General features: G+C 54.4%; 15 protein-coding genes across 15 annotated transcripts; 7 read left to right on the top strand and 8 right to left on the bottom strand.

Moving 5' to 3' along the window:
* Nucleotides 1–15: 15 nt before the first annotated feature.
* Nucleotides 16–2,771, top strand: KRP23_11368 (putative UDP-N-acetylglucosamine--peptide N-acetylglucosaminyltransferase SEC; the record flags this gene model as incomplete). Its single annotated transcript, XM_067881912.1, has 7 exons — nucleotides 16–567; nucleotides 637–765; nucleotides 826–2,075; nucleotides 2,140–2,203; nucleotides 2,275–2,354; nucleotides 2,433–2,515; nucleotides 2,590–2,771. The coding sequence occupies 7 exons, from the start codon at nucleotides 16–18 to the stop codon at nucleotides 2,769–2,771; spliced, it is 2,340 nt and encodes a 779-aa protein (XP_067740203.1).
* A 784-nt stretch (nucleotides 2,772–3,555) lies between these two features.
* On the bottom strand, nucleotides 3,556–5,140 carry KRP23_11367 (Serine/threonine-protein kinase SIK1; the record flags this gene model as incomplete). The annotated part of the gene is made up of 7 exons (XM_067881910.1): nucleotides 3,556–3,593; nucleotides 3,676–4,079; nucleotides 4,141–4,296; nucleotides 4,364–4,449; nucleotides 4,513–4,575; nucleotides 4,636–4,976; nucleotides 5,044–5,140. The coding sequence occupies 7 exons, from the start codon at nucleotides 5,138–5,140 to the stop codon at nucleotides 3,556–3,558; spliced, it is 1,185 nt and encodes a 394-aa protein (XP_067740202.1).
* A 283-nt stretch (nucleotides 5,141–5,423) lies between these two features.
* On the top strand, nucleotides 5,424–6,176 carry KRP23_11366 (Ubiquitin-conjugating enzyme E2 35; the record flags this gene model as incomplete). Its single annotated transcript, XM_067881909.1, has 5 exons — nucleotides 5,424–5,456; nucleotides 5,561–5,588; nucleotides 5,648–5,734; nucleotides 5,802–6,074; nucleotides 6,148–6,176. 5 exons carry the CDS (start codon nucleotides 5,424–5,426, stop codon nucleotides 6,174–6,176), a joined length of 450 nt encoding a protein of 149 aa, XP_067740201.1.
* Nucleotides 6,177–7,634: 1,458 nt separating this feature from the next.
* KRP23_11365 (uncharacterized protein) lies at nucleotides 7,635–9,110 on the bottom strand (the record flags this gene model as incomplete). The annotated part of the gene is made up of 2 exons (XM_067881908.1): nucleotides 7,635–7,645; nucleotides 8,603–9,110. The coding sequence occupies 2 exons, from the start codon at nucleotides 9,108–9,110 to the stop codon at nucleotides 7,635–7,637; spliced, it is 519 nt and encodes a 172-aa protein (XP_067740200.1).
* Nucleotides 9,111–9,308: 198 nt separating this feature from the next.
* KRP23_11364 (putative casein kinase II subunit beta-4) lies at nucleotides 9,309–9,761 on the bottom strand (the record flags this gene model as incomplete). The annotated part of the gene is made up of 1 exon (XM_067881907.1): nucleotides 9,309–9,761. One exon carries the CDS (start codon nucleotides 9,759–9,761, stop codon nucleotides 9,309–9,311), a length of 453 nt encoding a protein of 150 aa, XP_067740199.1.
* An 892-nt stretch (nucleotides 9,762–10,653) lies between these two features.
* Nucleotides 10,654–11,535, top strand: KRP23_11363 (25S rRNA adenine-N(1) methyltransferase; the record flags this gene model as incomplete). Its single annotated transcript, XM_067881906.1, has 1 exon — nucleotides 10,654–11,535. The coding sequence occupies one exon, from the start codon at nucleotides 10,654–10,656 to the stop codon at nucleotides 11,533–11,535; it is 882 nt and encodes a 293-aa protein (XP_067740198.1).
* A 107-nt stretch (nucleotides 11,536–11,642) lies between these two features.
* Nucleotides 11,643–13,304, bottom strand: KRP23_11362 (CCA tRNA nucleotidyltransferase, mitochondrial; the record flags this gene model as incomplete). The annotated part of the gene is made up of 2 exons (XM_067881905.1): nucleotides 11,643–11,798; nucleotides 11,874–13,304. 2 exons carry the CDS (start codon nucleotides 13,302–13,304, stop codon nucleotides 11,643–11,645), a joined length of 1,587 nt encoding a protein of 528 aa, XP_067740197.1.
* A 73-nt stretch (nucleotides 13,305–13,377) lies between these two features.
* On the top strand, nucleotides 13,378–14,238 carry KRP23_11361 (uncharacterized protein; the record flags this gene model as incomplete). The annotated part of the gene is made up of 4 exons (XM_067881904.1): nucleotides 13,378–13,473; nucleotides 13,535–13,599; nucleotides 13,665–13,740; nucleotides 13,987–14,238. The coding sequence occupies 4 exons, from the start codon at nucleotides 13,378–13,380 to the stop codon at nucleotides 14,236–14,238; spliced, it is 489 nt and encodes a 162-aa protein (XP_067740196.1).
* Nucleotides 14,239–14,335: 97 nt separating this feature from the next.
* On the bottom strand, nucleotides 14,336–16,162 carry KRP23_11360 (Vacuolar amino acid transporter 3; the record flags this gene model as incomplete). The annotated part of the gene is made up of 3 exons (XM_067881903.1): nucleotides 14,336–15,592; nucleotides 15,682–15,887; nucleotides 15,964–16,162. The coding sequence occupies 3 exons, from the start codon at nucleotides 16,160–16,162 to the stop codon at nucleotides 14,336–14,338; spliced, it is 1,662 nt and encodes a 553-aa protein (XP_067740195.1).
* A 565-nt stretch (nucleotides 16,163–16,727) lies between these two features.
* Nucleotides 16,728–19,082, top strand: KRP23_11359 (Unconventional myosin heavy chain 6; the record flags this gene model as incomplete). Its single annotated transcript, XM_067881902.1, has 4 exons — nucleotides 16,728–17,635; nucleotides 17,704–18,477; nucleotides 18,545–18,947; nucleotides 19,008–19,082. The coding sequence occupies 4 exons, from the start codon at nucleotides 16,728–16,730 to the stop codon at nucleotides 19,080–19,082; spliced, it is 2,160 nt and encodes a 719-aa protein (XP_067740194.1).
* An 87-nt stretch (nucleotides 19,083–19,169) lies between these two features.
* KRP23_11358 (Small G protein signaling modulator 3) lies at nucleotides 19,170–21,749 on the bottom strand (the record flags this gene model as incomplete). Its single annotated transcript, XM_067881901.1, has 9 exons — nucleotides 19,170–19,870; nucleotides 19,952–20,066; nucleotides 20,156–20,239; nucleotides 20,326–20,673; nucleotides 20,744–20,935; nucleotides 21,003–21,068; nucleotides 21,134–21,188; nucleotides 21,259–21,380; nucleotides 21,450–21,749. 9 exons carry the CDS (start codon nucleotides 21,747–21,749, stop codon nucleotides 19,170–19,172), a joined length of 1,983 nt encoding a protein of 660 aa, XP_067740193.1.
* Nucleotides 21,750–21,876: 127 nt separating this feature from the next.
* KRP23_11357 (V-type proton ATPase subunit D) lies at nucleotides 21,877–23,243 on the top strand (the record flags this gene model as incomplete). Its single annotated transcript, XM_067881898.1, has 8 exons — nucleotides 21,877–21,908; nucleotides 21,997–22,040; nucleotides 22,111–22,184; nucleotides 22,261–22,557; nucleotides 22,646–22,711; nucleotides 22,794–22,873; nucleotides 22,965–23,026; nucleotides 23,116–23,243. The coding sequence occupies 8 exons, from the start codon at nucleotides 21,877–21,879 to the stop codon at nucleotides 23,241–23,243; spliced, it is 783 nt and encodes a 260-aa protein (XP_067740192.1).
* Nucleotides 23,244–23,419: 176 nt separating this feature from the next.
* On the top strand, nucleotides 23,420–24,208 carry KRP23_11356 (uncharacterized protein; the record flags this gene model as incomplete). Its single annotated transcript, XM_067881897.1, has 1 exon — nucleotides 23,420–24,208. The coding sequence occupies one exon, from the start codon at nucleotides 23,420–23,422 to the stop codon at nucleotides 24,206–24,208; it is 789 nt and encodes a 262-aa protein (XP_067740191.1).
* An 87-nt stretch (nucleotides 24,209–24,295) lies between these two features.
* On the bottom strand, nucleotides 24,296–25,361 carry KRP23_11355 (Phosducin-like protein; the record flags this gene model as incomplete). Its single annotated transcript, XM_067881896.1, has 4 exons — nucleotides 24,296–24,475; nucleotides 24,550–24,936; nucleotides 25,004–25,208; nucleotides 25,273–25,361. 4 exons carry the CDS (start codon nucleotides 25,359–25,361, stop codon nucleotides 24,296–24,298), a joined length of 861 nt encoding a protein of 286 aa, XP_067740190.1.
* Nucleotides 25,362–25,835: 474 nt separating this feature from the next.
* Nucleotides 25,836–26,588, bottom strand: KRP23_11354 (ADP-ribosylation factor-like protein 8; the record flags this gene model as incomplete). The annotated part of the gene is made up of 4 exons (XM_067881895.1): nucleotides 25,836–26,037; nucleotides 26,105–26,157; nucleotides 26,231–26,435; nucleotides 26,509–26,588. The coding sequence occupies 4 exons, from the start codon at nucleotides 26,586–26,588 to the stop codon at nucleotides 25,836–25,838; spliced, it is 540 nt and encodes a 179-aa protein (XP_067740189.1).
* Between the last annotated feature and the right edge of the window lie 682 nt (nucleotides 26,589–27,270).

The raw sequence follows: 27,270 nt of genomic DNA, 5'->3' as shown, positions 1-27,270 counted from the left end.
AAAGCTCAAGATACCATGTACCGCCCCACCTTCGTGTCAATCCTCACTGCGCTTGTCCTCTTGGGCTTGAGGCCCTTCGTCTACGTGACTGCATTGAGTATTGACGAGTTGTGGCAATCCGCGGACAAACTATGGCAAACCGATGACTTGGACTCGGCCATGGCCATCTTACAGCAGATCGAGACGCTGCAGCCTGGAGATCGACGTGTTCAGCTGGGCATCGCGTCGATTTACCGGGAACGGAAGGATTTCGATCCTGCATTGGAGATCCTGCACGGCGTCTTGGCCCAAGATCCTCACGACCATGAGCTGCTGCAACGCATTGGCGCAGTGTACTCGGACAAGAAGGACTTCCCCAAAGCGCTGGAATATCTCCGTGCTGCAGAGCGAGAGATCGACCCGACGGATGTCGAGCAGGTGGACGATCTAACGCACCTGTTTGCGTTGGTATACCATCACGGAGGAGACCATGCCACGGCGGAGAAACTTTTCCATCACGTGAGCGAGAGAGGGCGCTCGGCGGCTTTTTACTTTGACTTTGGGGTTACGCTGGAAAAACTTGGCAAGGCGAGGACGTCGCGTTGGATATTGTACGAGGAATAAAGGGACTAATTGGTTATTGTACGGTGAATGCAGATTTTAGAGGCAGCTGATGCGTACAATCAAGCTCTGGCGATTGACCCAGCACAGGCTCAAGCGAGGGTTAACATCGCAGCGCTTCACCACCAGTTCGGCGATGTGAACGAGTCGATCCCTCAATATCTGGTACGCTTTTCTTGATTGATATTTAGCAGCATAGCTTTCGATACCAACTTGTCACTGCAGTATGTCATCAACTTGCCGTCGGCCCCAGTAAACGTCAAGGTTATGGCCATGGGCAACGTTGGCGCAGCCTACGAGGTTTCACGAGACATTGTGAACGCTTTGAGCTGGTATGAGCGTGCGCTTGAAGCAATTTCTACTTCTCCAGACATGGTTTTCCCAGACGCGTTTACGGCACAGACGTCACGTATGCATCTCATGGTTCACAAGGTTCGGGCCAAGCTGAGCGCTTGCGTGTGGGCTAATTCGGAGGATGAATTTGATTCTCTCTGGAATATGGTCACCAACATGCAGGTAAAAGAGGGCACTGTGCACCCTTTTACACCCTTCGACTCCTTGCTGCACGCTTTATCGCCGCAAGAAAGGAAAACGTTAGCTGTGCAGTACTCAACCAAGTACAGACGCAACGTTGTCGACAGCCGGAACGAAAGGTTTACGTCACAGATAAAAGCACGCGAGACACACAGACTAAATATTGGGTATCTATCCTACGACTACGCAGATCATCCCACAACGCATTTAATGGAGGGGTTATTCGTGAAAGCGGATCGAAGCTCGATGAAGATTATCGCCTTTGGATACGGGCGAGATGACAGCAGCACGTACCGCCGACGAGTCGTTGAGAGTGTGGATAAATTTGTGGATTTGTCGGCTGCATCCTTTGAAGAGAGTGCTCAGCAGATTCGTAACCAGCAGGTTCATATTGTGATGGATGCTCAAGGCCACACCCGCGGGGGTCGGATGCAGATTGTAGCTGCCCGACCTGCACCGATTGTGGTAAACTATCTCGTGTTTCCGGGATCCTCCGGCGCACCCTTTGTGGACTATGTGATTGTTGACAAATACGTGGCACCCCCCGCAGAGATGTTCTCAGCATTCACCGAGAAGCTTGTAGTTTTACCAAACGCGTATCAAGTAAACTACTACGAGCAGGTTCTCGCGTCGTCTGAAAACATTTCTCGTCGTGCGGATTTATGGAAAATTGGTCAACGCGAAAAAGAGCTCGTAAAAAAGACTGGTTTCGTGTTTGTGAATTTCAACAAGATCGACAAACTGGAGGTTTCAGCTTTCAGCACGTGGATAGCCATTCTACGGCGTGTACCTCAAAGCTCGCTACTGTTGCTAGACCCAGGGAGACATATCCCGGGCAAAGGTGCTGATGAATCTGTCACAAGCCGCGAGATCAAGAAAAACTTATGGGGAGAGGCACTCGCACAGGGCATCTCAAGGAGAAGAATCCAGTTTGTCGAAAGGTATGTCCGATGAGAGTAATAATACTTGCTGCGATCGTGTTCTGAGCGTTCACTATGTATACAGGATTCCAAAAGCTCAGCACCTCCAGCGTCACCGCCTCGGAGGGCTCTTCCTTGACACGTTTATTGTAAGTTGGACGCATTATTTTGGCAGCTTTAGCTACTCACCTAACAGGGTGCTAAACTGCTGGCGCTGCAGTATGGTGCACATTCGACAGCAACCGATGCACTTTTTGCAGGACTTCCAGTTCTCACACTAGCAGGTGACTCTTTTGCAAGGTATTTTGCTTTCCTTTCTCCGTGATGTGGCATGACGACCACTCATTCTGATATTGTTACTGGTACTGAATTGACTAGTCGTGTGGGAGTTTCCTTGCTCGAAAATCTAGGAATGCACAGCTTGATCACCTTTTCCCGCAAGGAGTACGAGGATATGGCAGGTTCGTAACTGAAATTCACTAGCTTGATCGCTTTGAAGGAGCTAACGTGGGCTTTTGATGTTGACTCTTCAAAGTGTATCTCGCGACAAGACCCTCCGTTTTAAAACGTTTGCAGCGCCAGCTTCGAAGTGACAAGATTGAAACGGAGGAGCCCTTGTTTCGCACCAAGCAGCACACACAGAGCCTGGAAGCGAGCCAGCGTTTAATGTATGACGTCTACTCCCTCACCAATCGTACTTTTCATCTTGTGGTTTGATAAGCGGGAAGTGCCGCCCAAGTTTTGTCCACTGGAGCAATTTCTTGCGAGTGATTATGAGATTTAACTTATACGTTTGGTGTCCTTATTGCTGTCTGTCTCGTTTCCTGTCTGTTCCCTTAATCGTTTGCTGGCGGGGGTTCTGGGTGGGTATGGTGCTTCCTGGCTATCGTCTCTAGTTGTTGTGCACCTAAACCTGTGTGCGATGTTTTCATACCATGGTGGGGGGAATCTGCTACGTCGTCAAAGTTGTCGGACCGTCGTCTTGAGTGCTTGTGGTGCGCAACCGGCAATCGATCAGAGTCTCCGGCATGTACCGGAGCACGTTCAGCGTGGGCCTTCTCACTTCCGTTGCTATTTGCATGGGCGGCATTGGAGCTTGCTGTGGGAGATGACACAGGCTGGCGTGGTCGAGCGCGAGTATTTCCAGTGGATGAGGCGTACCGCTTGAAGGTGACAGGGTGGTTTGGACTTAGCGCTATAGGCATTGGCGTGTTCATCATGCCAGTGCTCCCAGACCCTGAAGACCGCGGAGATTTGTCTGCTCTTAATGCTCCCTTCGGTTGAAGTGGGTTATCCATGATTCGTCCACCGCGTGTCCGCCCTCCATTTGGAGCCACAGCAGATACGGAGGGGCCACCACTTGAGTTTACTTGCGCATTGGCACCGTTCGAGGGGGTTGTCAACGCACTTGGAGCACTTATATTGCCTCCCGTAATATCGGTCCGAGACAATCGCTGAACAATTGACGGCAACTTGTCGTCATCGTTTGTCTTGGCCAAAGTTAAAGCGGGAGCTGCTGGTGTATAAGTGATGGCGAAGCTTCCATCGTCGTCATCGTCGTCGTTTATACTGTCGTGCAACGATGCACTCGCAAATGCAGTGTCCAGACAGCCAGACGTACCGGCGGTGCCACGCACCCACGGGTGGCTGAAAATCTCGGGGATGGTTGCTCGCTCGTTTGGGTCAGGCTTGAGCATCCGAATCACAAGATCTGTGAGTGCCGGGCTCAAATCTTCATCTAGTTTGAACTGGCACCTCATGATGCGATTTCGGATGACATTCTCGCGTGGTCGGTTAGTCCCTAGGAGATCGGGGCCTTCGAAGGGCAATCGGCCGCACACGATTGCAAACAGAATTATACCTAGACTCCATACATCGAGAGGCGGACCTGCGTTGGATGTACCACGAAAAACTTCCGGCGCCAAGTACGAAATGGACCCACAGCTCGTTTTCATCATGGCACCTGGCTTGTAAAAGTCGCTCAGACCGAAATCTGCGATCTTGGCTGTGGAAATGTCGTTTTTACTGCAAGTTGAAGAATGTTAGTATCATAACACTACGGTCGCGAGGAGATATGGTGGCTTACTTTGTGAGCAAGATGTTTTCCAGTTTCAGGTCGCGATGACAAATATGTTGGTTGTGAGCGTAGCCGACACCCCCAATGATCTGAGAAAATAACCCCACGCCGTCCTCCTCCGATAGGCCTCCTGGGAACTGCTTGATGTAGTGGAAGAGGTCACCGCTGTGTACGCCACAATCAATTAGTCCTCATCAATTTAAGCATAAAAACAACCAGCCAAAGCACGAACCCTTCTAGCAGCTCAAACACGAGCACAATATGATTCGGCTCATTGATCACGCGCAGCAACTTGATGATGCTCGGGTGGTTCAGTGCCTACAATCACCACAAAACCATGAGCAACCGCAACAACGCTCGTCTTTAAACCAACCAACCTACCGTCAGACACTGGATCTCTGTCGTCGTGCGCTCTACGTCTCCCAACGACCCCATCTCGCTTTTCTACAGAATCAGAATGTCAATCTCTACAACCAAAATCCTCCAACTCACTCCTTTCCTCACCAGAATAAACTTGAGGGCCACTTTATCGTTCGTGAGCTGATGCACGCCAAGGCGCACTTCTCCGAAGCCTCCTCTGCCCAGCAGCGTCGTCACTTTATAGCCTCCCACGACGTTCGCCACCTTCTCGTCCGTGCTCTGCGCGTCTTCTCCGCCCGAATTGGGAGCCTTGAAGGACCTCCCCGTCGAGAAGAAGAGCATGTCGTTCTCCTCGATGCACATGATGTCGTCGATCTCCGCGCCGTCGGCGTTGAAGACTCTGGAGGCCATCGGAACCATCTCCAGCCGCTGCGAGGCTGCACACAGGAACTCGTCCCATGTCCAGTGATGCTGCACAAACAGCACTACGCACAAAATAGTCAACTAGTGAGATTTCTAGTCGTTTTAGTCTGGTTAGAGACGACTTGGTACCTTTGGGGTTGTCGAAGTGGCCGTTCTTGAAGGCTTTGATGGGCTTCCCCTGCACCGCGTGGTCGCTGAAGTCGTCGATGTCGTCAAAGTCCGCCATGTCTGCGCATCCGTCGGCTCCCGTCGCTCGCTCCCCTTGACGCTCCCGCTCTCACGCCGACGGAGCCGTTTCCGTTCTTGCCCCGTAGTGCGGGCTGCCACCGCCTTCTACTAAATATAAATGGCCACATATAGATAATAAAAAGGCAACTGCAACTTCTAGCGACAAACACTCCTGAAAACCTTCTCAATAGCTTTTGATATGAAAATACATAGGCTCGACGCTTTGCATGGGATTCTCCCTCCACTGTAGGAAAATCCCAGCGGAAGAGCTCCAAGAAACTATGGCCAGTGCCCTCCCGCGCCGCATCGTCAAGGTACGCGACCGCTACATTGCTACCCGTCTCCTCTCCTATCTGCGCTACTGTAGACGACGTAGATCCTGCACTATAAGACCAGTAGACTGACGAGTTCTGTGTAGGAAACCCAACGGCTGCTAGCGGAGCCTGGTGCGTGCTGTATGAACCTATATACAGGGAAAACAGTATACTGACGCTTGTGTCTGCAGTTGCGGGCATCAGTGCTACGCCGTACGAAGACAACCTGCGCTACTTCCAGGTCGTGATCGCCGGTCCGCAGTCGTCCCCGTACGAGAGTACGTGGCTCTTTAGCTGCTATAAGGCTATAGAGGGTTACTAATCAGCTGTTGGGGGTGCTTGCAGATGGCATCTTCAAGCTGGAGCTGTTCCTGCCGTCGGACTACCCCATGGCGCCGCCTAAAGTGCGTTTCCTGACGCGCATCTATCACCCCAACATCGACAAACTGGGACGCATCTGCCTTGACATCCTCAAGGACAAGTGGTCGCCGGCCCTGCAGATCCGCACTGTGCTGCTGAGTATCCAGGCGCTGCTTTCGGCGCCCAACCCGGACGACCCGCTCGCCAACGATGTGGCAGACCACTGGAAGACGGACGAAGCTGGTGCCGTGCAAATGGGTGCGTGGATTGGAGGGCTGCGGGTAGATGCTAACGTGGCAGCTAACTGGTTGTGGGGTTTGATGCTGTGCAGCTGCCGAATGGACGCGCCGCTACGCTTGAGCTCACGAGAGCAGACGCGCTGTCGACTGTAGTTTCGCTTTTCACGCTTGTTTTTTTTTCAATTTCTTCATCTTGAAAGCGTCCGTAACAGACTCGAGGTCTTTTGTGTTGTGCGTTCTGGACCACGCGATTGTGCTCGTTCCTGCAGATGCAGCAGCTCGAGAGCTGCCGAGCTACAGCTATGTGACCTCTTCGGGTACAGCGCTGTCGCCGTCCTGACCACAGGAAACAGGGGCTCGTAAATCGGATGAGTGGAGAGCGCGACGAAAGGTGCAGTGAAGTCGTGTGGGAACAACCACAGTCGGAGAGGGCCGTAATGGCGCTATGCATTCCGTACCAATGTGGCGGGGCTGGTGGCCCTTACCTCGACAATGCCAAGGGTGGACGATGGTGCGGCGAGTTTGGGTTGTCACTATCACTACGTCATCCCGCACATCGTAGAACTCGACTGTGGTAAAAGCCTGCAACTTGGGGTGGCGGTAGACAGTCAATTCCGGGCCATTGTAGTGCAAGACGCTGCTTCGTGTGCGAGACAATCAGCACACGCTTAGCTTTCAACGGGTTGCTGAAACAAAGATGCGACTAGCGGACATACTGCACCTCCTAGTCACTGAACATCTCGAACGCGGCGTCGCTTGTGGAGTACGATGTCGTCACGGACGTAAGTGCACTGAAGCGACTGAACATTGGGGCTGCTCGGGAAAAGCGAGTGCCGGGTCATTGGGCGACGCCTACGCGGAGCTTCAGATTGCAAGAACGACTCACTTGTTACAGCAACGACCTCAGCACAACACTGTGCTCTCGGATAGACCAAATCGGAATCGCTGCCATGTCGATCAAAGGTAAGTGGCCCGCCATCATGAGGCGTGCTTCACGTTGCTAGGGAGTTGTTCTCGCGCCTGTTGTTTTAGGTTTTGTTTGCAGCTCGTGGGGCCGTCGGGGTCCACCGAGCTGTCGCGCTACTGGATGCACCTGGACGACGCGGTCGTTCGTCTCGACGAAACGCGAATCCACCACCTCGTCGGTATCTGCGCGAGTGCACGCGCAAGTAGCAGCAATTTGAAGCGCTGTGCGCGCAGAGCCACTCGTGACCAACTACTCCAACATCGACATCTGCTGCCTGTGTGCGAAGCTGTAGTGGCGAAGGTATTGCTTCAGCCAACGTGGCAATGGCCTGAGAATCACGAGGACGAGTCCAAGTTCGGCAAGAGTAAACTCATGGAGTTTTTTAGGTTCACGGCGATGGAGAGGACGAACAAGGATCGGGTGTCGAGTGGAAGTATAACGTTGGCTGCTGTAGGAACGATAGACTGACGCCTACATATGCTGTTCACAACACTGGTATCGTAAAAGGAATGGACGTGCCAGTCTGGCATTACTTTACGTGGTGTTTGCTGCTACATACTCCAGCTTTCAGGGTGCATTACCCCGGGACAGACAAGGTAGAGAGAGGACGCTTTATCCCATTGCTGGTTTCAATAAAATATATTACGTTACGATATCGATGCATACTCGTGTAAAGTGCAAACAACTTGCCTTGAGGCTGTTCGTAGCTAGCAAATGTGGTCGCTTGGTCATCAGATTGTCGTCATCAAGCAGGAGCATGTCACGGTAGAAGAAGTCCACTCGGCGAACGAAAGCCAGGCACCTCACACGAAGAAAGCCTCGGACGCAAGCACCGAAGCAAAGTAGAAGAGCAAGTGAGTGGGCGATCCCAGTGGCCAACAGAGAGCAATGAGTCCCTGTCGACCACTGCAAAAGCACACCACACCCGCACCTCGCGCGAAGCACGCCAGCGTCTACAGCTTGAACGAGGGTAATGAGCCCCGATCGACTGAGCCTGCTGGCGCACCTCACGCAAGGTCTACTAAGCCCCAGCGCTTCACGTCCAGAAAGCCTTCCACGAGAAAGCAGCCACGACAGAGAGAAATGAGTCTCTGCTCGCCAAACTGGACTGGTACTGATTCAACGTGCCGCTTGACGTCAACTTGCTTGGAACACCGGGAGAAATGAGTCCCGCGTCGCGCAGAATGGTCACGATAGGAGGCAGAGATGAGTGCCACTTACCGTACCAATTCACCGCGCTAACCATTCCAGCAACTTGTCGACAATCGCGATCTTCTACGAAGCATCCGCCACGCACGAGTCCAAGTCCAGCTTTCGTCGAGGACCACTCAGCTCGAGTCGTCCAGCGGAGTTGATTCCTCGAATGCGGCCTGCATCTGTTCTGGGACTAACAGCGAAGTGGTCGCTGTCACTACTGTCCATCGGGGCCGACCTGGGCGATCGCGGAGACACCTCCGGAGATGACGACGAGGGCGATGCCGTCTTGCAAATCCAAGTTGACGCCACAGGTTCTGCCATACGCGACGACCGATACCTCTTGTTCTTGTGCATCCAATCACACGTCACAAATGCCGCCGCACTCGTCATCTCCTCGGGGGACGTCAACTCTCTCTTCCGGGTTCGGCGCTGTTGCGTCTGCGCCGGCACCTCCTCGGTCTTTCTCACGTCCTTCATCACCTTCGCGGGCGTGGCCGCCGTCTCTTTCGCGCTCCAGGAGTTCGCCGTCTTGGGAGTGCCGAAGCCGCAGCTCTTATTACTCTGGCTCTGCTCCGGCAGCTTCTCCTTGTAGTGATCTAGTTGCTTAGCCACATCCTGCTTCTGCGGCGTCTGCTCGAAGCTGTTACTGGTGGCCACCACCGTCGCCACCTTGTTCAGCAGCGCCTTCATCTCCTTGTGGAGCGCTCTGCTCTCCTCTTGGTGCTGCATGGCCATGGTCTTGGCCTGTGCGAGATGCTCGTCCAGCGTGCACTGGAGCTCGATCACCTGCTGCTTGCTCGTGCGCAGCTCCGCTACCAGCAGCTCGTTGCGGCGCGAAAGCGCGACCACCTGCTGCTCCAGCGCCTTGTAGTAGTACGTATCGCTCGGCATGGTCCAGTCGAAGATGCTTCCGATGGTCCAGTTGGTAAATGCCGCGTATTCGTCAAACCGGAGCCTTTCTTGGGCGGGAAAACGGAGAAAGTGCGCGCGCACGGAATTCAAACCAGACCTGTGGAAAATGATATCTTCAACCTACAAGATGGGATAGTGATGCTGCGCATGGAGCACCCGGACGAGTTCGGCCCAGCATCACGGCGAGCTCTCCGCCCTTGACGAACTTGTCCACCTCGACCTTCCACTGCGCCAGCAGATGTGACGATGCATGAGCCAGTTGGTGTCGGCCGCGTAGTCTCTGGCCTCTGCAAATATGAGCGCCAGCATCGTGGCCGTCTTGCCCATGCAGAAGTTGAACTTGGCCGCGTTCACGTCGCGCGCCTCGAACTGCAGCCTGCGGTGCACCAAGCGCCGCTGGTACCCGTGATGGCAGCACCCGAAGTCGACGGTCTGGTACTTGTCCAGTATGGCGGCCATGCCCTTGGTGGTGAGGAGGTATTGCGCGTGAATGAGTCCGTACAGCATCTCGGCCGTGGGCTCGATCATCTCCTGCTGGATCTGCGTGAGGCTGCTGTCGTTGGGCGTCTCAATGTCCAGGACGATGTCCAGCGCGTAGTCGTAAAACGGGACGGTGCTGCTCAGACCCATGAGGTTGAAGTCGTCCTAGGTGTAGTCCTCGTCCACCTAGCTCCGAAGACTTTAATAAACTCGAGAGAGATTAACAGGTAACTGTTCTTGCTCAGGGAGCAGAACCCCTCGATCCAGCTCGTATCCTCCCCGCCACTGCCCTCGACGTCGCTTGTCGTCGTCGTCGCTTGCCGTCGTCGTCGTTGTCGTCGTTGTCATCGTCATCGTCCAGGCCGACCGAGTCCTCTTCTTCCTCGTCATCGTCGTCTGCCGAGACGCTGACAGACGCGCGGGCCGCCTCGGACACACACATCTCCTCCATGTCACCGAACAACTGCTCCATCTTGGCCATTTCCGCCATTTCCGCCGTCTGAGCTGGCTGGCTCATGACGCGTCCCTTTGGCACGGCCGAGCCGAGGCTTGGGAGCGCTGTGAGAGCCGCGTTGCACTCGCCTGCATCTCTGGATCGCTCCCCTGGCACTAGGAGAGCATGAAAGGGGGTGCACGCACACACACACTGCGCTGCTCTAGTCGCACGCAAGGTCCGCCGTCGCTTTCTTCCCCATTAGCCATCACTGGTTCGGATTGAAGGTATAATACCGCTATCGGAGTCTAATTCGGACATTGGGTGAAATGCGTCAACTGTAGCCATTTCGAATTCATACTTTGTAGCCATTTCGGATACTTACATTATAGCCATTTCAATACTGGCCGCTCAGTCGACGACTTGGTACGAGGCCTACATGTATGGGGTTGAGGGGCGGAGACTGAATGGAGAAGAGGGTGGAGAGGAAGAGTATGTGCTGGACGAGACGGAGGAATTCAACACAGGGTGTGCTGCTTGTGCGGCATGACATTCAACAGGTTTATTTAATCTATTTAGATAGTTTTAATATTGTAGCCATTTCCGACAATGGGTGTCACGGCGGCGAATGGCGGCGGTGCCGCGGCGTCTGCGGGCGCGTCCAGCAGCACCAGGACGGCAGCGAAGCAAATGAAGAAGTCTAAGAAGGTGCGCAAGGCGTTGCACATCGCTCCGCCGCGCATGAAGTCGCGTCGCAAGGCTCGCCAGGTGACAACGAACTTCCACCGCCTGACGCACGAGTTGGACCGCCTCAAGCAGCAGAAACCCGCGGCTCCGGAGCAGCATCAGCAGCAAAACGAGCGCCTCTCCGAGATTAACAAGCAACTAGAACGGCTGGGTGGTCGCCAGGCCTACCAGGACGCCAGCATCCTGAACACGAGCTTTCACAGGACGTCCAAGTGGGTCTTCCAGCTGCTCACGCGCTTCGAGAGACGCCCCAAGGCCAAACAGCCGCCGTTGCGCGTCCTGGAGGTGGGCGCCATCAACACACAACTGCTGTCATGTCCGTGGTTGGACGTGCGAGCCATCGATCTCAACTCAAGACACGAACGCATCGAACAGCGCGACTTCTTCAGCCTCAAGCCGACAGGCGAGTTCCACGTCCTCGTGTCCAGCATGGTGCTCAACTGCGTCCCTGGAGCCGACAAGCGCGGCGAGATGCTGCGGCTGTACCGGGAGCACTTAAAGGAGGGCGGACTGCTCTTCTTGATGCTGCCGCTGCTGTGTCTGCGCCACTCGCAGTTCATGACGTACGCGCGCTTCACCAAGATCCTGGAGGCGGTGGGCTTCCGGGTGCGCGAGACAAAGGACTCGCCCAAGGTCGCGTTCTTCTGCTTGGAGCGGACGGAGGCGCCGGACGACAAGGCTTCGTTCCCGCACAAGTTGCTGGTTCACGGCGGTAAGCGCAACGACTTCAGCGTCGTCATCTAGATAGGAAATAGGGGCGGTGTGTCGGCCCTGCATCTGTGTATCTACTAATCCGACTACCTACGTGCCTGTACGTCTTCATCAATGGCTTGCAAATCTATCGTGGTGCTCTACTTGGACTCCGCTGCGACGGCAGCCTTGAAGTGAACCATGCACTCGTCGCGCGTCTTGTCCGGGTTCGAGAGTTGCCACGCAAGAATGCGGTCGAGCAGCTCCTTCATGTGCGGTCCAGGCTTCACGCCGAGCTGCTTCACGAGATCGTTACCCTGCGAAGGCGCAAAGAACAATTAAGCAGGTTAGATGCAGGTTCGAACGTGAAAATGACTCTCAGAAGAACTCACGTTAAGTAGTGGCTTGAGTTTCCAGACGCCGTCAAGACCAGCATCGTGGACCTGTGCGTTGAAGGTGTCGTAACGATTTGATACGGTGGCACGGGCATCAGCGGCTTCATCAACCACTCCGCAGTCCACCAGCTCTTGTACCAGCGCGACGTCGCGGCAAAGTTCCCACTGAGAACCGATTTTGCGGATACACAGACCAACCTTCACACGATCAAAAGTGTCCTCCGCGATCACAGCCTGAAGCTCTCCCACGTGGGCTAGCACATTATCCACATCCTTAGCGTCACGGTTGGGCAACTTGAGCGAATCCTGGATAACGAACGCAGCAATTGATCGGCGGCGCTTATCGCGCACGCAGAGTCCACGGAACGGGAGCAAGAAAGACGCCAAGATACGAACTTGAAGCTCGTGCTTCTTCTCGGGCGACAAACTATCGACGTCCAGAACCCCTTCCGATGCCGAAGCCAAGCGCTGGTACATTTCCGACACGTAGGCGTAGCATCGATCCCACACATTTTCATCAATGGCCTCCGCTTCACCGTCCGGACGACAAACCGGCGACTTTTCCAGCAGCTCTGAGGGTAGGAAAACACTCTCGCACAGGTGAAGCTCGTGCAGCAGTCGCAGCGCACGTTCAGGGTGCGCGGCGCTGCCCGTGAACATGCCGGCAAGCTCCTTGCCCACTCGTTCCCGACTCACCTTGCGCACGAGCGCCACGCGAACTTCCTCTAACTGCGCGGCAGCGCGCAGATCGTGCTCCAGCGTGCAGTTAAACCTGGATGCAAAGCGCACGGCGCGCAGCACCCGCAACGGGTCGTCCAGGAACGTCACTCGAGGCTCCAGTGGTGTGCGCAACCGTCCGCTCCTCAAGTCTTCAATGCCCCGATCAGTGTAGTCCTCCACTTGCTTGGTGGCCAAGTTGAAGAATAAGCTGTTGATGGTGAAGTCTCGACGCTCGGCGTCCTGCTGTGGGGTGCCGATCTCCACCGTTGGGATGCGGTTGTCCTCGGACGCGTAGGTCTCTGCCCGGAGGTTGACAAAGTCCACCCAGCCCATGTCGTCTCCGATCTGCATGGTGGCCGTCTCCAGGTGCTTGCTCTGCTCCGGGTTAGCCTTGATGACGCCCACCGCGTGTGTCTTGCGTCCCTGCTCCGTCTCGAACGCGTTCACGAGGTCCGCGAAGGCGCAGCCGGTCATGCGGTCCAGCACGATGTCCACGTCGTCGCTGTCCCGGCCCAGCAGCTTGTCGCGCACCCAACCGCCGGCCACGCGCAGCACGGCACCGTCGGCTGCGGGCTGAGCCGCCACGTCCAGTAGGAAGGAGAAGAGCTTCTCTTCCGCTGCAGTGAGGTTCACAGTGGGCTGGAGATCGTTCTGCATGACGCGTTGCTTCTTGTCCGGACTCGAGGATGGAGACACTGAGCGCTTCATCGGGTTCAATGGAGACTGCTGTATTGGATATTTGTTCGTTCTAACATAACCGTTTATTTTAGAACCAGTTAATATGGCGGACGACGACATCGCTGCGGCCGAGCTAGCCAAGCAGATTGCGGCGCTACGGCCGCGTCTCCAGGGCCCTAGGGGCGTCTTGGCGTATCTGGTTGGTAGTGTGGAGGTTGTGTGAGCTGTTGCTGTGTATTGAAGTGATTGTATTGCTACAGGAGAAGCCGCCAGCCGACAAGCGCTCGGATGTGAACAAAACGTTCCTGGCCAGCACCATCAGAGGGTTTGTGCGCTCTACGGTGGCTGTCATTAGGTGTTAATAGATGCACTGACGACTACCTGATTCAGTGTCAACTCGCACAACCGACGGCAGGAAGAGGACAAGTGCTGGACCCTGCGGCGGATGAAGCAGCAGCTCGACGATGTCCCAAGTTCCACCAGAAGACACAGCCGCGATAGGAGGAAGCGACGACGCAGTCCAAGCAGAAGTCGCAGTCGAAGTCGCAGTCGAAGTCGGAGTCGAAGTCGCAGTCGAAGTCGCAGTCGAAGTCGCAGTCGAAGTCGGAGTCGACGTCGTGGACGAGATCGAAGTGGTAGCAGGCGGAGCTCATCTAGACGCAGTCGCAGCCGTGATCGCGGTCCTAACGCCGAGACGGATGCTAGCAAAAAGAAGGAGGACGAAGATGAACGCAGCTTCTGGGCACGGAAGAAGGCTGAGAAGACGCGCGAGCTCTGGGAGAACCTGCACGCGGAAGGCACTGTGTCCGTGGAGAACGCACCCGATTTTACTGCTGAGGAATCTGATGACGAGGATGTTAAGCCACCCGCAGCAACGGATCGTAAAGAGAAGAAACACAAGAAGCACAAGAAGCACGTGAAACACAAGAAGAAGAGTGACAAGAGACGGCGAAGCCGTTCGTAGATTTGGTGACTTGCAGTGTAATACTCCTCACGACAAAACAGCAGCACTTGCGAGCTTTAATCTAAGTAGAGAAGCTCCCACAAGATTGCTGCTCGCACTAGTTCCACGTTGACACGGCCTGGTACGTCGCAAAGAACATCGTGAACATCCCCACGCCAATGACGATGTTGTTCAAGATGCGTCCTTCGTTCACCAGCTGGGAGTGGAAGAGGCACGGGTAGATGAACGCTAGCGGAACTGAGCAAAAGCCTCCGATGAGAGCCACAAAGTTGTCTAGTTCCTCCTTGCCGTAGTACGCGATAGCAGCAGTGAGGCACACGAGCCCAAACCGGAAACCGTTCTTTTCCCAGCGCCAGTAGCCCTTCTGGTGGTGGTGAGGGAACAGGTAGCCTTCCAGAATCTTCACCACCGGGTACAGCATGAGCGGGTATGTGAACACAAGCGCAAGCGAGTATGTAATCTGCACCGACATGGTAGCAGGACTGATTTGGGCGCTAGGCAGGTTCAGCGTGACGACAGACTGAGTATCCTGGCCAAACGCAGCGTACACAAGCCCAGCGAACACCGAAAAGAGCGTCACAAGGAACAGCATGGTGTAGGCCAAGATGCGCGGGAATTTGTGTTTGATGTCATCGTCCATAGCGTCGTAGATAGGCAGCACCAGTCCAATGCCTTCGAAGCAGTAGACGGCGGTACCCAACATCATGGCCCAACTGGTCGAGTTGAAGTTTACCCATGTAGCACTTCCCACCGGCGCATTGTCGAGTGTTTGCACCGTGTACGAGATAATGTAGACGATGCCAAACAGAATGAGCAAGTCGGCAAACAGGTTCGTGAGCGCGAAGTATTCGATGCGGCGCACCCACGACAACGGTGTATACAGCAGGATCTGGAGCATGATCAGCGTCAGCGATGAAGACGCAGTGGTGCTCTGGATGTTGAAGGCGGCCAGAATGACCTCGCCAATGTTCTTCTCCACGAAGATCAAGTACGAACAGCAAAAGCCAATCTGCGAGAGCACGAGCGAGATGTTCACAGCTACGCGGCCCACTTTGCCGAACGCCTTTTCTCCCACGAGTCCGTACGACACATTGGTGCGACCACGTTCACGCAGCAACACGTTGGAGCATTCCGTCAGCCGCAGCATGCAGAAGGTGGACAATATCGACGAGCAGCACAGCGCCGTCAGCGAGAAGCGCATGCCTCCGTTCTGGAACCCCTTGGGCAGAAACAGAATGCCACTGCCAATAAACGACTTGAGGATCGTGAAGACAGTCTTCCCAACGGTTGCACCCGGCTGATGTTTCTCCGGTCTCCGCTTCCACGCTCGACTCAGCAACGGCGTCGCAGTTTCCTACAGTTTGCACCCCACATATCCAGTCAGTCAATTATCATTGCGCTGGACTGCAAGCCATCTGCTGCGCCATCTGTGACGCCACGTACGTCTGAATCGTCGTCCTCGTCGGCTAGCCCCAGACTGGCCACAATGAAGTCTCCGTACGCGGACTGCAGGAAGCCTGGTGTGGGCTGGATCGACTCTAGGAACGAGTCCTGCACGTACACGGGCACGTGCGGACTATTGCCGCCCAGGTTGGTGATCACGTGGTCGCGCCGGAACCCTCCAGGCTGCGCAATGTCCGACGCTTTACCTGTTAGAAGCAATAAAACAGTCTAATATCAGCCTCGATAGCAGCTTATCAACCCCCCTCTGCACGGCGCACGCACCGATATCCTCGTGCAGGATCTCGCTCTGGTCCGGGAGCGACTTGGGGCGCGGCGGGCCGTCCTGAGTGTCCTTGAGGATGGCGAAGAAGATGTCGCGCGTCATGTCCGAGCCTTCCTCGCCGATGTCGTGCACGTCCGCAGGCAGCAGCGACTCTCCTTCAGCCACTGGCTGCTTGCTGATGTCGCTGTTGGTGGCCATCGTCTTCTTCGATCTGCGCGAGGCTCGGCGGATGCAGCAATGAGCTCGAAGCGACAGTGGAGTACACACATTTATGCGACATGCACACAATTTATCCAATCAGGTGCAAGCAAATTTTCGGTGCGCGGGTGCAGCCACCTTTGGCGCGGTTATAGCGGGCAGGCGGCAGCAAAGTTAGTCCGTCGCCTGAGCGGAGTTCACCTGCCAGGGCCAAACAACTCACTGCTGTACCTTCCAGTGAATCACTCGCGAAATCTTCAGTGGCAAGGATGCTGTTAAACAGCTCGGACAGGCCGCCTGGGACACCTCTGAGACTCTCAGTGAAAGTGCGGCGGTGGTGGGTCAAGTACGCTTCCCGCTGAAGATCCACGTGCAGGACACGCCCTACCGCGTGCTCTACGCGCTGTGAAGGTTCCTGTACCTGAGCTGGAGACAGAGAGTATCCAAGCAGACAGTGTAGCCATTTTGCTGCTCGAAATGGCTACAATCAACTTCAAGGTCTCTGCTAAATTAAGGCAGTGCTTTGTCTTAGCGGGCCGACTCGGGCTTTGGCTGGTGCATTGCAATGGCGTTGACCTTCGACTCGATTCATGCGGGACCCAGTCTGGAGGAGCTGGCGGGTGACACGGAGCTAGAGCACGATCCGGACAGCTGGGAGGAAGACGACCGCGAAGATACCTGCACCGAGTCTCAAGCGGACGTTCATCCTGGATTGAGCTTGGAGCACATTCCGGTGGACATCGATGCGACTTGCAGTGAGAGGTGCGGTGAAAGAGATGGCAGTGCTGCGTTTAGCTACGAATCCGAGCTCGTAGACTCCAAGACTGTTCATCCTAGATTGAGCTTGAACCGCATTCGCGTGGACGCGGATGAGAATGGCAATGAAAGTTGTAGTGACGGGGATGGCAGTGCTGCGATCTATCACGAACACGAACGCACAGACTCCGAGACGCGAGGTGTTGAAGAGTGCACTCCTGACCCCGAAAACAAAGATGACGACGAATCGTCGGACCTGCATCGGATGCCGTTCGACCAGTTACCGCATCTCTCATCCGAGCCGTTGAGGCCCAAGAACCCTGCAAAGGGCAGCAAGTCCAAGGAAAAACCAGCCGAAATCAGACAAGTGGCACTATTTGACGTTCATCCGCTGCTTGAGTTTGCACGAACTCACTTCAACCTCACAACACCAAGACCATCAATTTTTCACAAACCTGTCGAGTTCAATCTTGGGAAGCGCCTTGAATGGGAGAAGAAGCTTATCTCGACGCCGCTCACACGTCTGCCGAAGGATCAAACATTGGTGGCAGTGCAGGCATTCCGCAATGTCTCTGGGTTCATGGGCAATCGTGCAAGTGGTAAGAACCAGGTTGATCACTGCTTCAAGCTACTGCGCAACGTTGTTCCGAGGTCTCCAGCACTCAAGGACGAAATCTACTGCCAGCTCTGCAAACAGCTTACCAGGAACCCCAGCGTGTAGGTTTTGCGTTAGTCCCTGCTTGGAGTTGGTCATTCCACTGACTGTGTCTGTTGACTGCGACCAGGAATGCTGTTATAAACGGTTGGCTGCTTCTCAATGCGTGTCTTGTGACGTTTCCTCCATCTCCTCCGCTGGCAGAATGTCTCGAGAGGTTTATCAGTGTACATATTGGAGCGAGTGGCGAGTCGGAGGTTAGCGCAGAGGTGTCAGCCTACGCGGTGGAAGCATTAGCGTCTTTGGGGTGTTGCGCCACGCACAGTGAACGCAAAGAAATCCCCAGCGCTGCCGAGTTGAGAGCTCTGCAACGACATGCACTCAACGACATCATTGTAGTGCTTGCTGATGGCTCTGTTCTCGTAATGCAAGTCAGTGCCTGGACAACAAGCCGTGATTTGGCTGGCCTCGTTGCCCGCAAGCTAGGTGTGTGCCACGAAAAGGCCTTCGCACTCTTTGAAATGAACGACGATGAAGAGGAGCACCTCGTGCCGGACCATGAGCGCGTTATGGACTTGTACGCTGAATGGGAGCGGACGCATATCGACGTGAGCGATCTCAACCAAAAGAAGAAGAAAGGTAAAAATGTGACAGCACCTGAGCCCGAGGCTTCCTTATCGAAAGCGGCAGCAATAGAAGGATATTATCTCACGTACAAGGCGTACCTGTGGGTGCACGTGGATGACGAAACTGCAGCTGATGTCAGCCTTTACTATCTACAAGCTGTGCACAACGTGCTCAAATGTCGATACATCTGCAGTTTGGACGTTGCTGTCGAGCTGGCGAGCTACCAGTTGTACTGCCAACTTGGTAATGGCTCCACCCCAGCGCTGAATGAGATCACGTACGTTGCACTGCTCACAAAGTTAGTCAACGAATTCACAAACTCAGACTTGTCTGTTTGTCATCAGGAACAACATTCACGAGTATATCCCCCACGCTCTGCTTAGTGCGTCGAATCGTGCCTCCGTAGCTGAGCAAGTACTCGCCAGGTATGATACTTTCGTGAATAGTTGGTGCGTGCAGTCTTCACAGCAGGCTCGACTAGCATACTTGCGTCTATGCAAACGCCAGCCATTTTATGGCTTGACACTCTTTCACGTGCGGAACTCGCGGCATCTCGCAGTGCTGCCATCCCGCATCAACCTCGCCATCAATGACATGGGCATCGGCATTTTGGGCACCGACAGCGACGAGGTTCTGGCAATGTTCCCGTACTCTGACATCGCCAGCTGGGGTTACAGCGCCAACTCGTTTGTTTTCAACGTGGTGCGGGGCAGGGAAGAGACCGAGTACTCTTTCAAGACCGTACAGGTAAGATGGTCGTCCTATATGCGTGTTGCTTCCCTGTCTCACCAGCAATGTCTGCTCCAGGGCAAGAGCATCAATGACAACGTGGTCGCCTACGTTGACTACATCATATCGCTGACCGCCATCGCAAGTGACTAGCCGAGAAATAAAAGCTGTGAATCTATCCGTTGTTCCTATCCAGACGTTGCAGTAAGTGAGCAAGTTGACGCTGCTGGTAATTCATATTCAGCTTATCGTGCACTGGCACCAAAATACGTACGGCGCGCCGGTGCTTGCTGCCCCAGAGGGGCCTTCAAACGGATTTCGACACAGCGCCTCCGTCTCAGCTGGCGGCCAACACGCCTTGAACTTCTTGTTCATCTTTTTCGACAGGAGAGAGACTTGACGCCTCCCTGCAAGACCTTCCACCGGAACCGAACCAGGTTTCTTCAGAAATGGCGCAGAATCGATTCCGAAACAATTAGCGTCGCCACTCCAGACAGACTGCACAGATGAGATTTGTTCGGGGCTCTCTTCATCTTTTCCACTGCCTTTTGAGGACATCACGGTGCGTTGATGTGGTTGTCGCTGCAGAATCGAGTCTGAGGAGGCTCTGTTTAGAGCAGGTTGAATCGGGGTCATATTCCAAAAGCTCATGGATCGCGTCTTGATGCGCAGAAGTCCGCCTGACCGCAGCCTGATCGTTTCCCATACCATTAGTTGCGCTATCTCAGTGTCCAAGAGGGCAAACTCGAGCCATTGTGTATACTGCAGCCGGTCATCTGACGTCACCAGCGACAGCAACTTGGATCGAAAATGTCTGCGCAGTAACGGGCTCTTCAAAGCATCAGATGACGAATCGCCATGTCCACGTCGCCGTGGTTCGTGTATTCGATTCACGTCGGCATCCGCCATCATCCGATTCGTAAGCAAACAGCACAGCAGATCTAATCCAGACAATAGAAATCACGGTTAGTTCACTTGACAAAGTATGAGCACTGAGCAGCCTTCAGAATATAAGGACTAGCCTGCAAGTTTGTTGATGCCATGCTTGTCCAGGTACTTGCGATCCTGTAGGTTTGGGATCTGGAATAATAGGCGCGCTTTTTCTTCCGGTGCCCCACGGCTCCCAGCTGATAGAAACTGAAATTCACATCACAATGTTAGCAACAACAACGTATTCTGGCGCATTTACCGTTGGCACCTGGTTTTTATCATCCAAAAACACCAACCTGAATCAAGCTCGAAAATGACACATTTCCATAGCCGTCGGGCCCAAGCAGGCGATATATTCGCCCGTAAGCATCTATTGGCCACTGCAAAAGCCCAATAAAGTAAGATCGTAAGTACCCCACTGTAGCACAACAGGAAAATTGGAATAGTATGATCGCATTGGGCTTACCGTGCTGAATTCTCGCGACAAAATGCTTTCCAGCTCTTCCTGGCGCAAACCTCGCAGCTTGGATCGGCCACAAATCTTCCTTTGATAGCGAAGAAATGTGAACTCGTCCTGAAGCCTCTCCATCTCTAAATGACTAAAATGGGTTTGTTTAGAAAGCACCGTAAACTCCGCCTTGCGCAGTTGGGGGAGACGGCGAAGTGCTGCTCGCATATCTTCGACAGACTCATCCTTTAGACCATAAAGAGTCCGTGCTTGCTGGAGCAGCGTCTGAGGGTCAATCTCAGTTGCAGTTTGGCACTGACTTAAAATGATTTTGTAAATGTAGCTCGAGTCCCACTGCTCCATTTCCTATATAAGCGAAGCCAAGAATCAGTTTCATCCACTGCATCACTGCGTCAATGAAAAGTGAGCAGCGTACCATGTGAAGCTGGATCTTGTCTACTGCAAGGCAGAAGAAATGAAGCGCGACAAGTAAATGTAAAATCGTACCGTCATCCTCTCGAAGCATTGTGTCCCACACCTCATAAAGCAAAGGTAGTGGCAGTTCGCCCACCCAAATGGAAACAAACCATTTGCAAGACAACAAAGTTGTCACGAGTGGCAAGTCAACCTGAATATTATAATCCATCAAAGTATTAGATTGTGATACAGAGTGGAGTGCTCGACAGGGTGTTCACCTTGGAAAGGATCGGGTAGTGTGGTACCAGCTTTCTAACAACCAGCTCGTGGTACAACTTACAGTCCTACACCACGCCAAGGTGTTACTCAACGACAGCATCAAAACCATCCAAAAAATAACCGGGCGTACCACTTGAAATCCATGAAGCTTCGGTGTCCTTGCGAAAAAGTCTTCTGGAAATACTCTGGTAGACAAGGCACAAGCAAAACACTCAAATCAGCAAGGCAATCGCCTTCCACTTTTGCAAAACTCACCTCTCGATGACACTGGCATAGACCCAGAAGGCCTCCTCCTCGTCCTTTTTGTTGTTTACGTTCCCCAGCAGGAAGCACAGCACATCTGCATGGCCTTGAACGTACCCCACACGAGGATTTCTCTGCAATAATACAGTGTTAAGTCTCTCTTCTCCTATGTTATCCCTATAAGCCTATTAGCACTACCATACCACAGCGTACGCTGCCAGAATATTCTTTAGCGCCGGCAGGAAGCGCTCCATCACATGTTGAGGCAGATCTTCATCCTCTTGTTCGTCTTGGAGCGCCTCCGTCTCCTCTGGAGACAGCAGGAAGAGGCGGATGGACTCGCCCGTGCGTGGCAGATCCAGCTCGATCTGGCGCAGATCCTCCTCGAACTGGGGCGACTGGCAGTCCTCGGAGCGATGCACGTACTCCCGATAGTCCAGTGCGCTGCTGTCCCGCAGTTCCCGAGCACCGGACGTCGTGAACCAGTCCGCGCGCGGCTTCATCGTCGGCCTAAGTTCTGGGTATGCGACGCCACTTCAACCGCAGGGTTTGTGTCAATAGACTTTACACTAGCGTCACAGATCAATATCTTTGGAAGTCTTCTTTCTTGCAGAGGAATAAGAGGGCGACATGTCGTCGGTTCAAGTAGCGCCCACGCGCATGTAAGACGCTGCTAGCTGCTGCCAGAGTCTCTGCAGATTATGGAGATGCGTATGTACTATGACACTGACGCTGATTGCCTTACTGCAGGGCGCTGACGACCTTCAAGGGCAAGCGCGTCGGCGCTAAGAAGGGTATTGTGACTCTTTCTCTTCCTCCCTTGCTACAATCGCTAATACTAATACACTGGGCGCTTGCCTGTAGGGTTTGAGTTGCTGAAGAAGAAGGCAGATGCGTTGAAGATGCGCTTCCAGGCCATGCTGCGCGAGATTCAGAAGGTCCGGACCGGGTTAATGGGATCCTACACACTCTAAAGCCTAAAGCCTAAACACTCTACTGTACTCTGACATGCAGACCAAGATGTCTATGTCTGCGGAAGCGTCAGAGGCCTTCTTTTCGCTGACGCAGGCGCAATATGCAGCTGGTGACTTCCGTAACAAGGTGATCGAGTCCGTGAGCACGGCGGAGATCCGCACGCAAAATCGCATCGACAACGTGGCAGGCGTGAAGCTGCCGGTGTTTACGGAGGTGGAAGTGAGTCGTGAGAAGAGCGACAACATCGGTCTGGCTGGCGGAGGCGGCAAGATCCAGAACTGCCGCGAGAAGTTCCGTGTGCTGCTGCGCGCGCTTATTAAGCTGGCCTCGCTGCAGGTGGGTGCTGCATACGGAACAGTCGAGGGGTGTGGAGTTGTGGGTTTGAAGGTGACAACGAGTCTTGGTGTGCTGTTTGCGATGACAGACCTCTTTTGTGACTCTGGATGAAGCCCTGAAGGTGACCAACCGCCGTGTGAACGCTTTGGACAACGTGCGTGCCTTGTGTTGCTGTAGCGTCCCTCATTTCTTCGGTGCAGCTTGTAACCTTCGTGTGTTTGATACAATCTCTGCAGGTGACCATCCCTCGTATCGAGAAAACCATCTCGTACATCACGAGAGAGCTCGATGAGCTGGAGCGTGAGGACTTCGTGCGGTGCGTAGTAATGCTAAGCTATGCAGGCGTTATCGCGCTGGATATGTGATCTCATGCTCACGTTTGTCTGTGCGGGCTAATTGACTTGCAGCATCAAGAAGGTGCAGGCGAACAAGCAGGAGCACGAGAAGGTCACTCTTGCTAGGGCAAAAGGTATGGTACACTGCTCAGAAGCAGAAGCTGCGTTATATAATGCGTATCTGGGTGCAAGAGCTCACCATGCCTTTGCTGCTTCTGTGCAGAGGCTGCCGAGGCCAACAAGTCTTCAAGTGCCGCAGTGGACGACGACCCGTTCGCGGATGTTGTGGCGTCGGACCGCGACATCCTCGCCCAGTACGAGCCTTCTGCCGACGCAGACGTGGTGTTCTAAGCGACAGAAGAGAAGCAGAAGGGGTGAAGACTACTGGACATGAGTCATCGGGCCGTTTGGAGTCCTGGTTGCAGCTAAACTTCAATACAAGCCGAATCGGCCGTTGACTGCGTTTCACTATGGTCATTCCCTATCCCTCGGTCATTCGAGTTCCTGGCCAGTCGTAAATGGCAATAATGGAGCCCATCGCCAAGCGCCTGAAGCAGTCTGCCGAGTTCGCCCTGCAGAAGAAGAAGACAGAGCCGGAAGAGGACATCGCAGACCAAATCAAGCGACTCGAAGCGGAACTGCAGGGTGGAAGCGATGGCTCCAGCGACTCGGAAACGGAGTCGGAAGATGACACGGCGAACGCGGTCGTGAACCTGTCCGCGTATGCTTCGGAGCGCATCGAGTCTCTGCCTGAGAAGCTGCTGCCAGCTGCAAGACCCTCGTCGAACCTGCCGCCAGCCAAGAAGAAGCGCAAGAAATCGCAGCAGGAGGAGAACGAGCGCGCTGCCAACGAGGCGCTGGAGCTGCTGGGCGACGCGCTGACGTTCCCCAAGAAGGTTCCGTTCGCCTGCAAGCCGTGCAAGTTCATTGGCAAGGACTTGGAGCACTTCCAGGCCCATCGCACGTCCAAGGAGCATCTGGAGCGCGTGCAGTCTGGAGGCAAGACGCTGGCTTGTGTTCTGTGCAACAAGTCGTTCACGAGTCCCGCGCAACTGGAGGAGCATCGTGCTGGCAAGTGGCACAAGCTGCGCGCACAGCAGAAGAAGGTGCGACACACAGTGAAGGTTTGCTATGACTTCATGCGTGGTGAGTGCAAGTGGGGCGACCGCTGCAACTTCGAGCACACGGAGACCAAGGCCATGCGCTCCGGGCACGCGCTCGACAAGACCCGCCGACGCGTGTGTGAAGACTTCGCACGTGCCAAGAACTGCCGCTTCGGGGACAAATGCCTGTTCTCTCATGAAGAAGCAAAATGATAGGAGAGCTATTGACCTCCAAATGATAGAATTCTGCGCTTGTTGTATCCACAGCCGTGTCTTCATGTCCAAAAAAACTTGATCAGACTACAGCCCGAGCTGCTCCTGCACAAACGCCTGTACACGCTCAAGCGTAAACTCGCCATCCAGACGGCTCCCAACGTCCACGACAGCTTCCTGTTGCTGCTGACCGCGGAAGATCAGAACCACCGGAAGGTCTGCCATCTCGATGGACGCGTCTGCTTCCTTGGCCACCATCGCCGCGAACTACAGCAAGAGCGACCACAGCAATTCGTTAGTCAGTCTTGTTGCTAGCATCCTCGCAATCGCTTTGCACCTACCTTGACATGAACGAGTTTTCGTGCCAGTAGCTCGAGCTGCGTGTTGAGCAGACCGCAGGCATAGTTTTCGGGGTGATAAAGGTGCACGAGCATGTCACTGCCCACCTCTGCTTTCGAAGTCAACGCCACGAATTGCTCCGGCGTGATGAACTCAAACTCACCGAAGACCTTACGACTGCGTGCTGCTTCTTGCATTTGCTTGACGCGCAGCTCTGCATATTGTGCTAAGAAGGCATCGTCCACCAGATCGCACTCGCAGTCGGAGCCTCCATCACATTCACACTCCAAATCTGTGGTTGGGTCCTGCGTCGAAGGTGCAGAGCTGACAGTAGCGCCCTTGGCGATACGATTGAGAACTGCCTGACGCTCCGCTTCTTTCCTCGTGCGCTGCATCAACACCAGCAAAAGCTGTTCAGTTGTGTGCCTTAGCTACCAGCAGCCACGAGCAGCTCACCTCTTGCTTCTGATAGCGTTTGTGGGCCTTGTAGTCGTTGATGACCCCTTTGGGCCCAGTGTGCGCTGAGGCGAAGTCGCGGCCTTTCCCACCACGGAAGCCGCGCGTGGGCTTCCCCCACGTCTCACTGTCCACAGGCTTCTGCTTCCAGGGTCCCGTTGGGTCAGCCACGGAGTGCACGCGGTCCGTGATCTCTTCCTCGTCGCTGTAACACACAAGATCAATCAGCCCCAACGTGTCAACTACAAAGACTCTACAGCTGCAGCCACCTGGCCTCCGAGTCCGAGTTCACACGGCCGCCCAGCTCGTCCGCGTCGCGGTCCTGAAACACGTTGTGCTGCAGGAAGAAGTTCTCCATCGTCGTCTAAATCCGCTCTGCGTCGCTTTGGTGGTATCCGATCCGAAAAAATGTGGAAGAGCCGAGGACATCGATGGACACTCATGCGGACAGCAACAAGCATGTGACCGCCTGCTTGAGTTATTAGTTGCAGTAATCGCCCAGCCGAGAAGCGTTCTCCAGCTGGGCGTGCATCAGACTCTGATTCAGAGAACGTCTCAAGCAATTTAGTGAAGGAAGAAAGCCAACTGCACTACAGCACTGCACTCTACAGAACGCTCTCGTCATTTTTCCTGCCCCCAGAATGATCCATCGGGGCGGTTAAAAGCTGACTGGTTTGCCCTGCGCCTTCGTCCCGCTCCGTCCAAACGTATGCGGGTTGCCTGCATCTCCAGTCCGCTGCGTGTCTTCTTCATAACCGTCTCTTGCACGGCGTCATGAGCTTGAATCTTGGCGGTCCGAGCCGAATCACCCCGCGGGCGACCCAGAGGCGCTTTAACCCTTGCCCGACTGCTTCATGAGCCACTGAATGACCTGGTCGATGTTGACGAGGCGCAATGCTGAGATGGGGATCACCAGCCACGGGTTGTCCACGATGTAGTCCAGGTTCAGCTCGCGGATGAGCTCCGGCTCGGAGATGTGAGGCTCCAGATCGATCTTGTTGGCCAGCACCAGCAGCGGCGTCGTCGCCAGCTCACTACACGATAGCAAGAACAGCAGTTAGACTCCCTCCGTATCCAGCTAATACTCCTCCAATAACGCACCGGTCCTCTAGTAGACGGTGCAGCTCCTTACGCGCCAGGGAGATTTGGTCGAACTGTAACAACGATCAAAGGTGAGTGAGGGAGCTCAATCAGGCTGCCATGTGCATATGTGTAGCAGGAGCGTACCGCGTTGGCGTCGACCACATATATAATGACGTCACAGCCGCGCGTGTAGCGGCCCCACTCGCTCCGGTACTGTGCCTGCCCGCCGATATCCCAGCACTTCATCTGTACGCCTCCCTTTTTCACCAGTTTCACGTTCAGACCGATGGTCGGGCATGTCTCCACGGGGTGACCCATGGCCATCACGTTCAGCAGCGTTGTCTTGCCACTAGCAGCAGCAGAGAGAGAGAGAGAATCAGGAATCAGGTTTCGATACGAGCGAGCGAGCCGCTCGGACGCACCTGTTCTCGAGACCCACGAGCACGACCTCGAGCTTCTTCGTGTAGAAGGCCTGCAGCATCTTCTGGAGGATGCCGCCCATGGTGCTTGCTACTGCGTCGGTCGCTGTCGTCTACCGCGTGTGGAGCTGATCCGAGATGACTCGACCCGCCCGCTTCTTCTTTCGTTCTGGCAAAAGCCCCAGGGGCGTTTCTATTCGTGTGTGCCGCACACCACACTTCTATCCCGATTAAGTACGCCGTCTTGAAAGGCCAAGTCAAAAACACAAAGACCCGTTTAAGTGCGTTTTACAGATCCTTTTATATCCGTTTCTAAACGATCAAATGGATGGTTTCTAAGTAAGCCCATTTTCTGTCCATCCTGATTTTTCTGGAAACCGGTTATTTACAAGGTCGCAAAATTGGGCACAAAATTGAAGTGCGCCGAGGAATCAGCCTCGCCGGACATCTCGCGGCGACCTCGTCCACGGATGCGGTTTTCGCTGTCGCTAGTAAACGACACTGCCTCGTGCCGATCTTGGTCTTTTGCGGACTCGTTCTGCGGACTCGTCGCGACCATGACGGACATGTCGCTGCACGAACACACCAAAGCATCGGCGGACGGGCATTGTCCTCACGACGAGCGTCGTTCACATATCGTCGTCTTTTACAAGCTCAGGCTTGAATTCATCCCGAGCTGGTACTTGGCGGTCGGGGGCCTGAACTTGCTTTGACCCTATCAATAGTCCTGGAAGCTCAGCGTTACATACTTCCCGCACTCCGACT

The sequence above is a fragment of the Phytophthora ramorum genome (assembly GCF_020800215.1).
Source record: "Phytophthora ramorum isolate Pr-102 chromosome Unknown Phyram_PR-102_s0012, whole genome shotgun sequence".
NCBI lineage: Eukaryota > Oomycota > Peronosporomycetes > Peronosporales > Peronosporaceae > Phytophthora > Phytophthora ramorum.
Note: the sequence above shows the minus strand (reverse complement) of the source record. Positions and strands in the feature narration are given on the sequence as shown.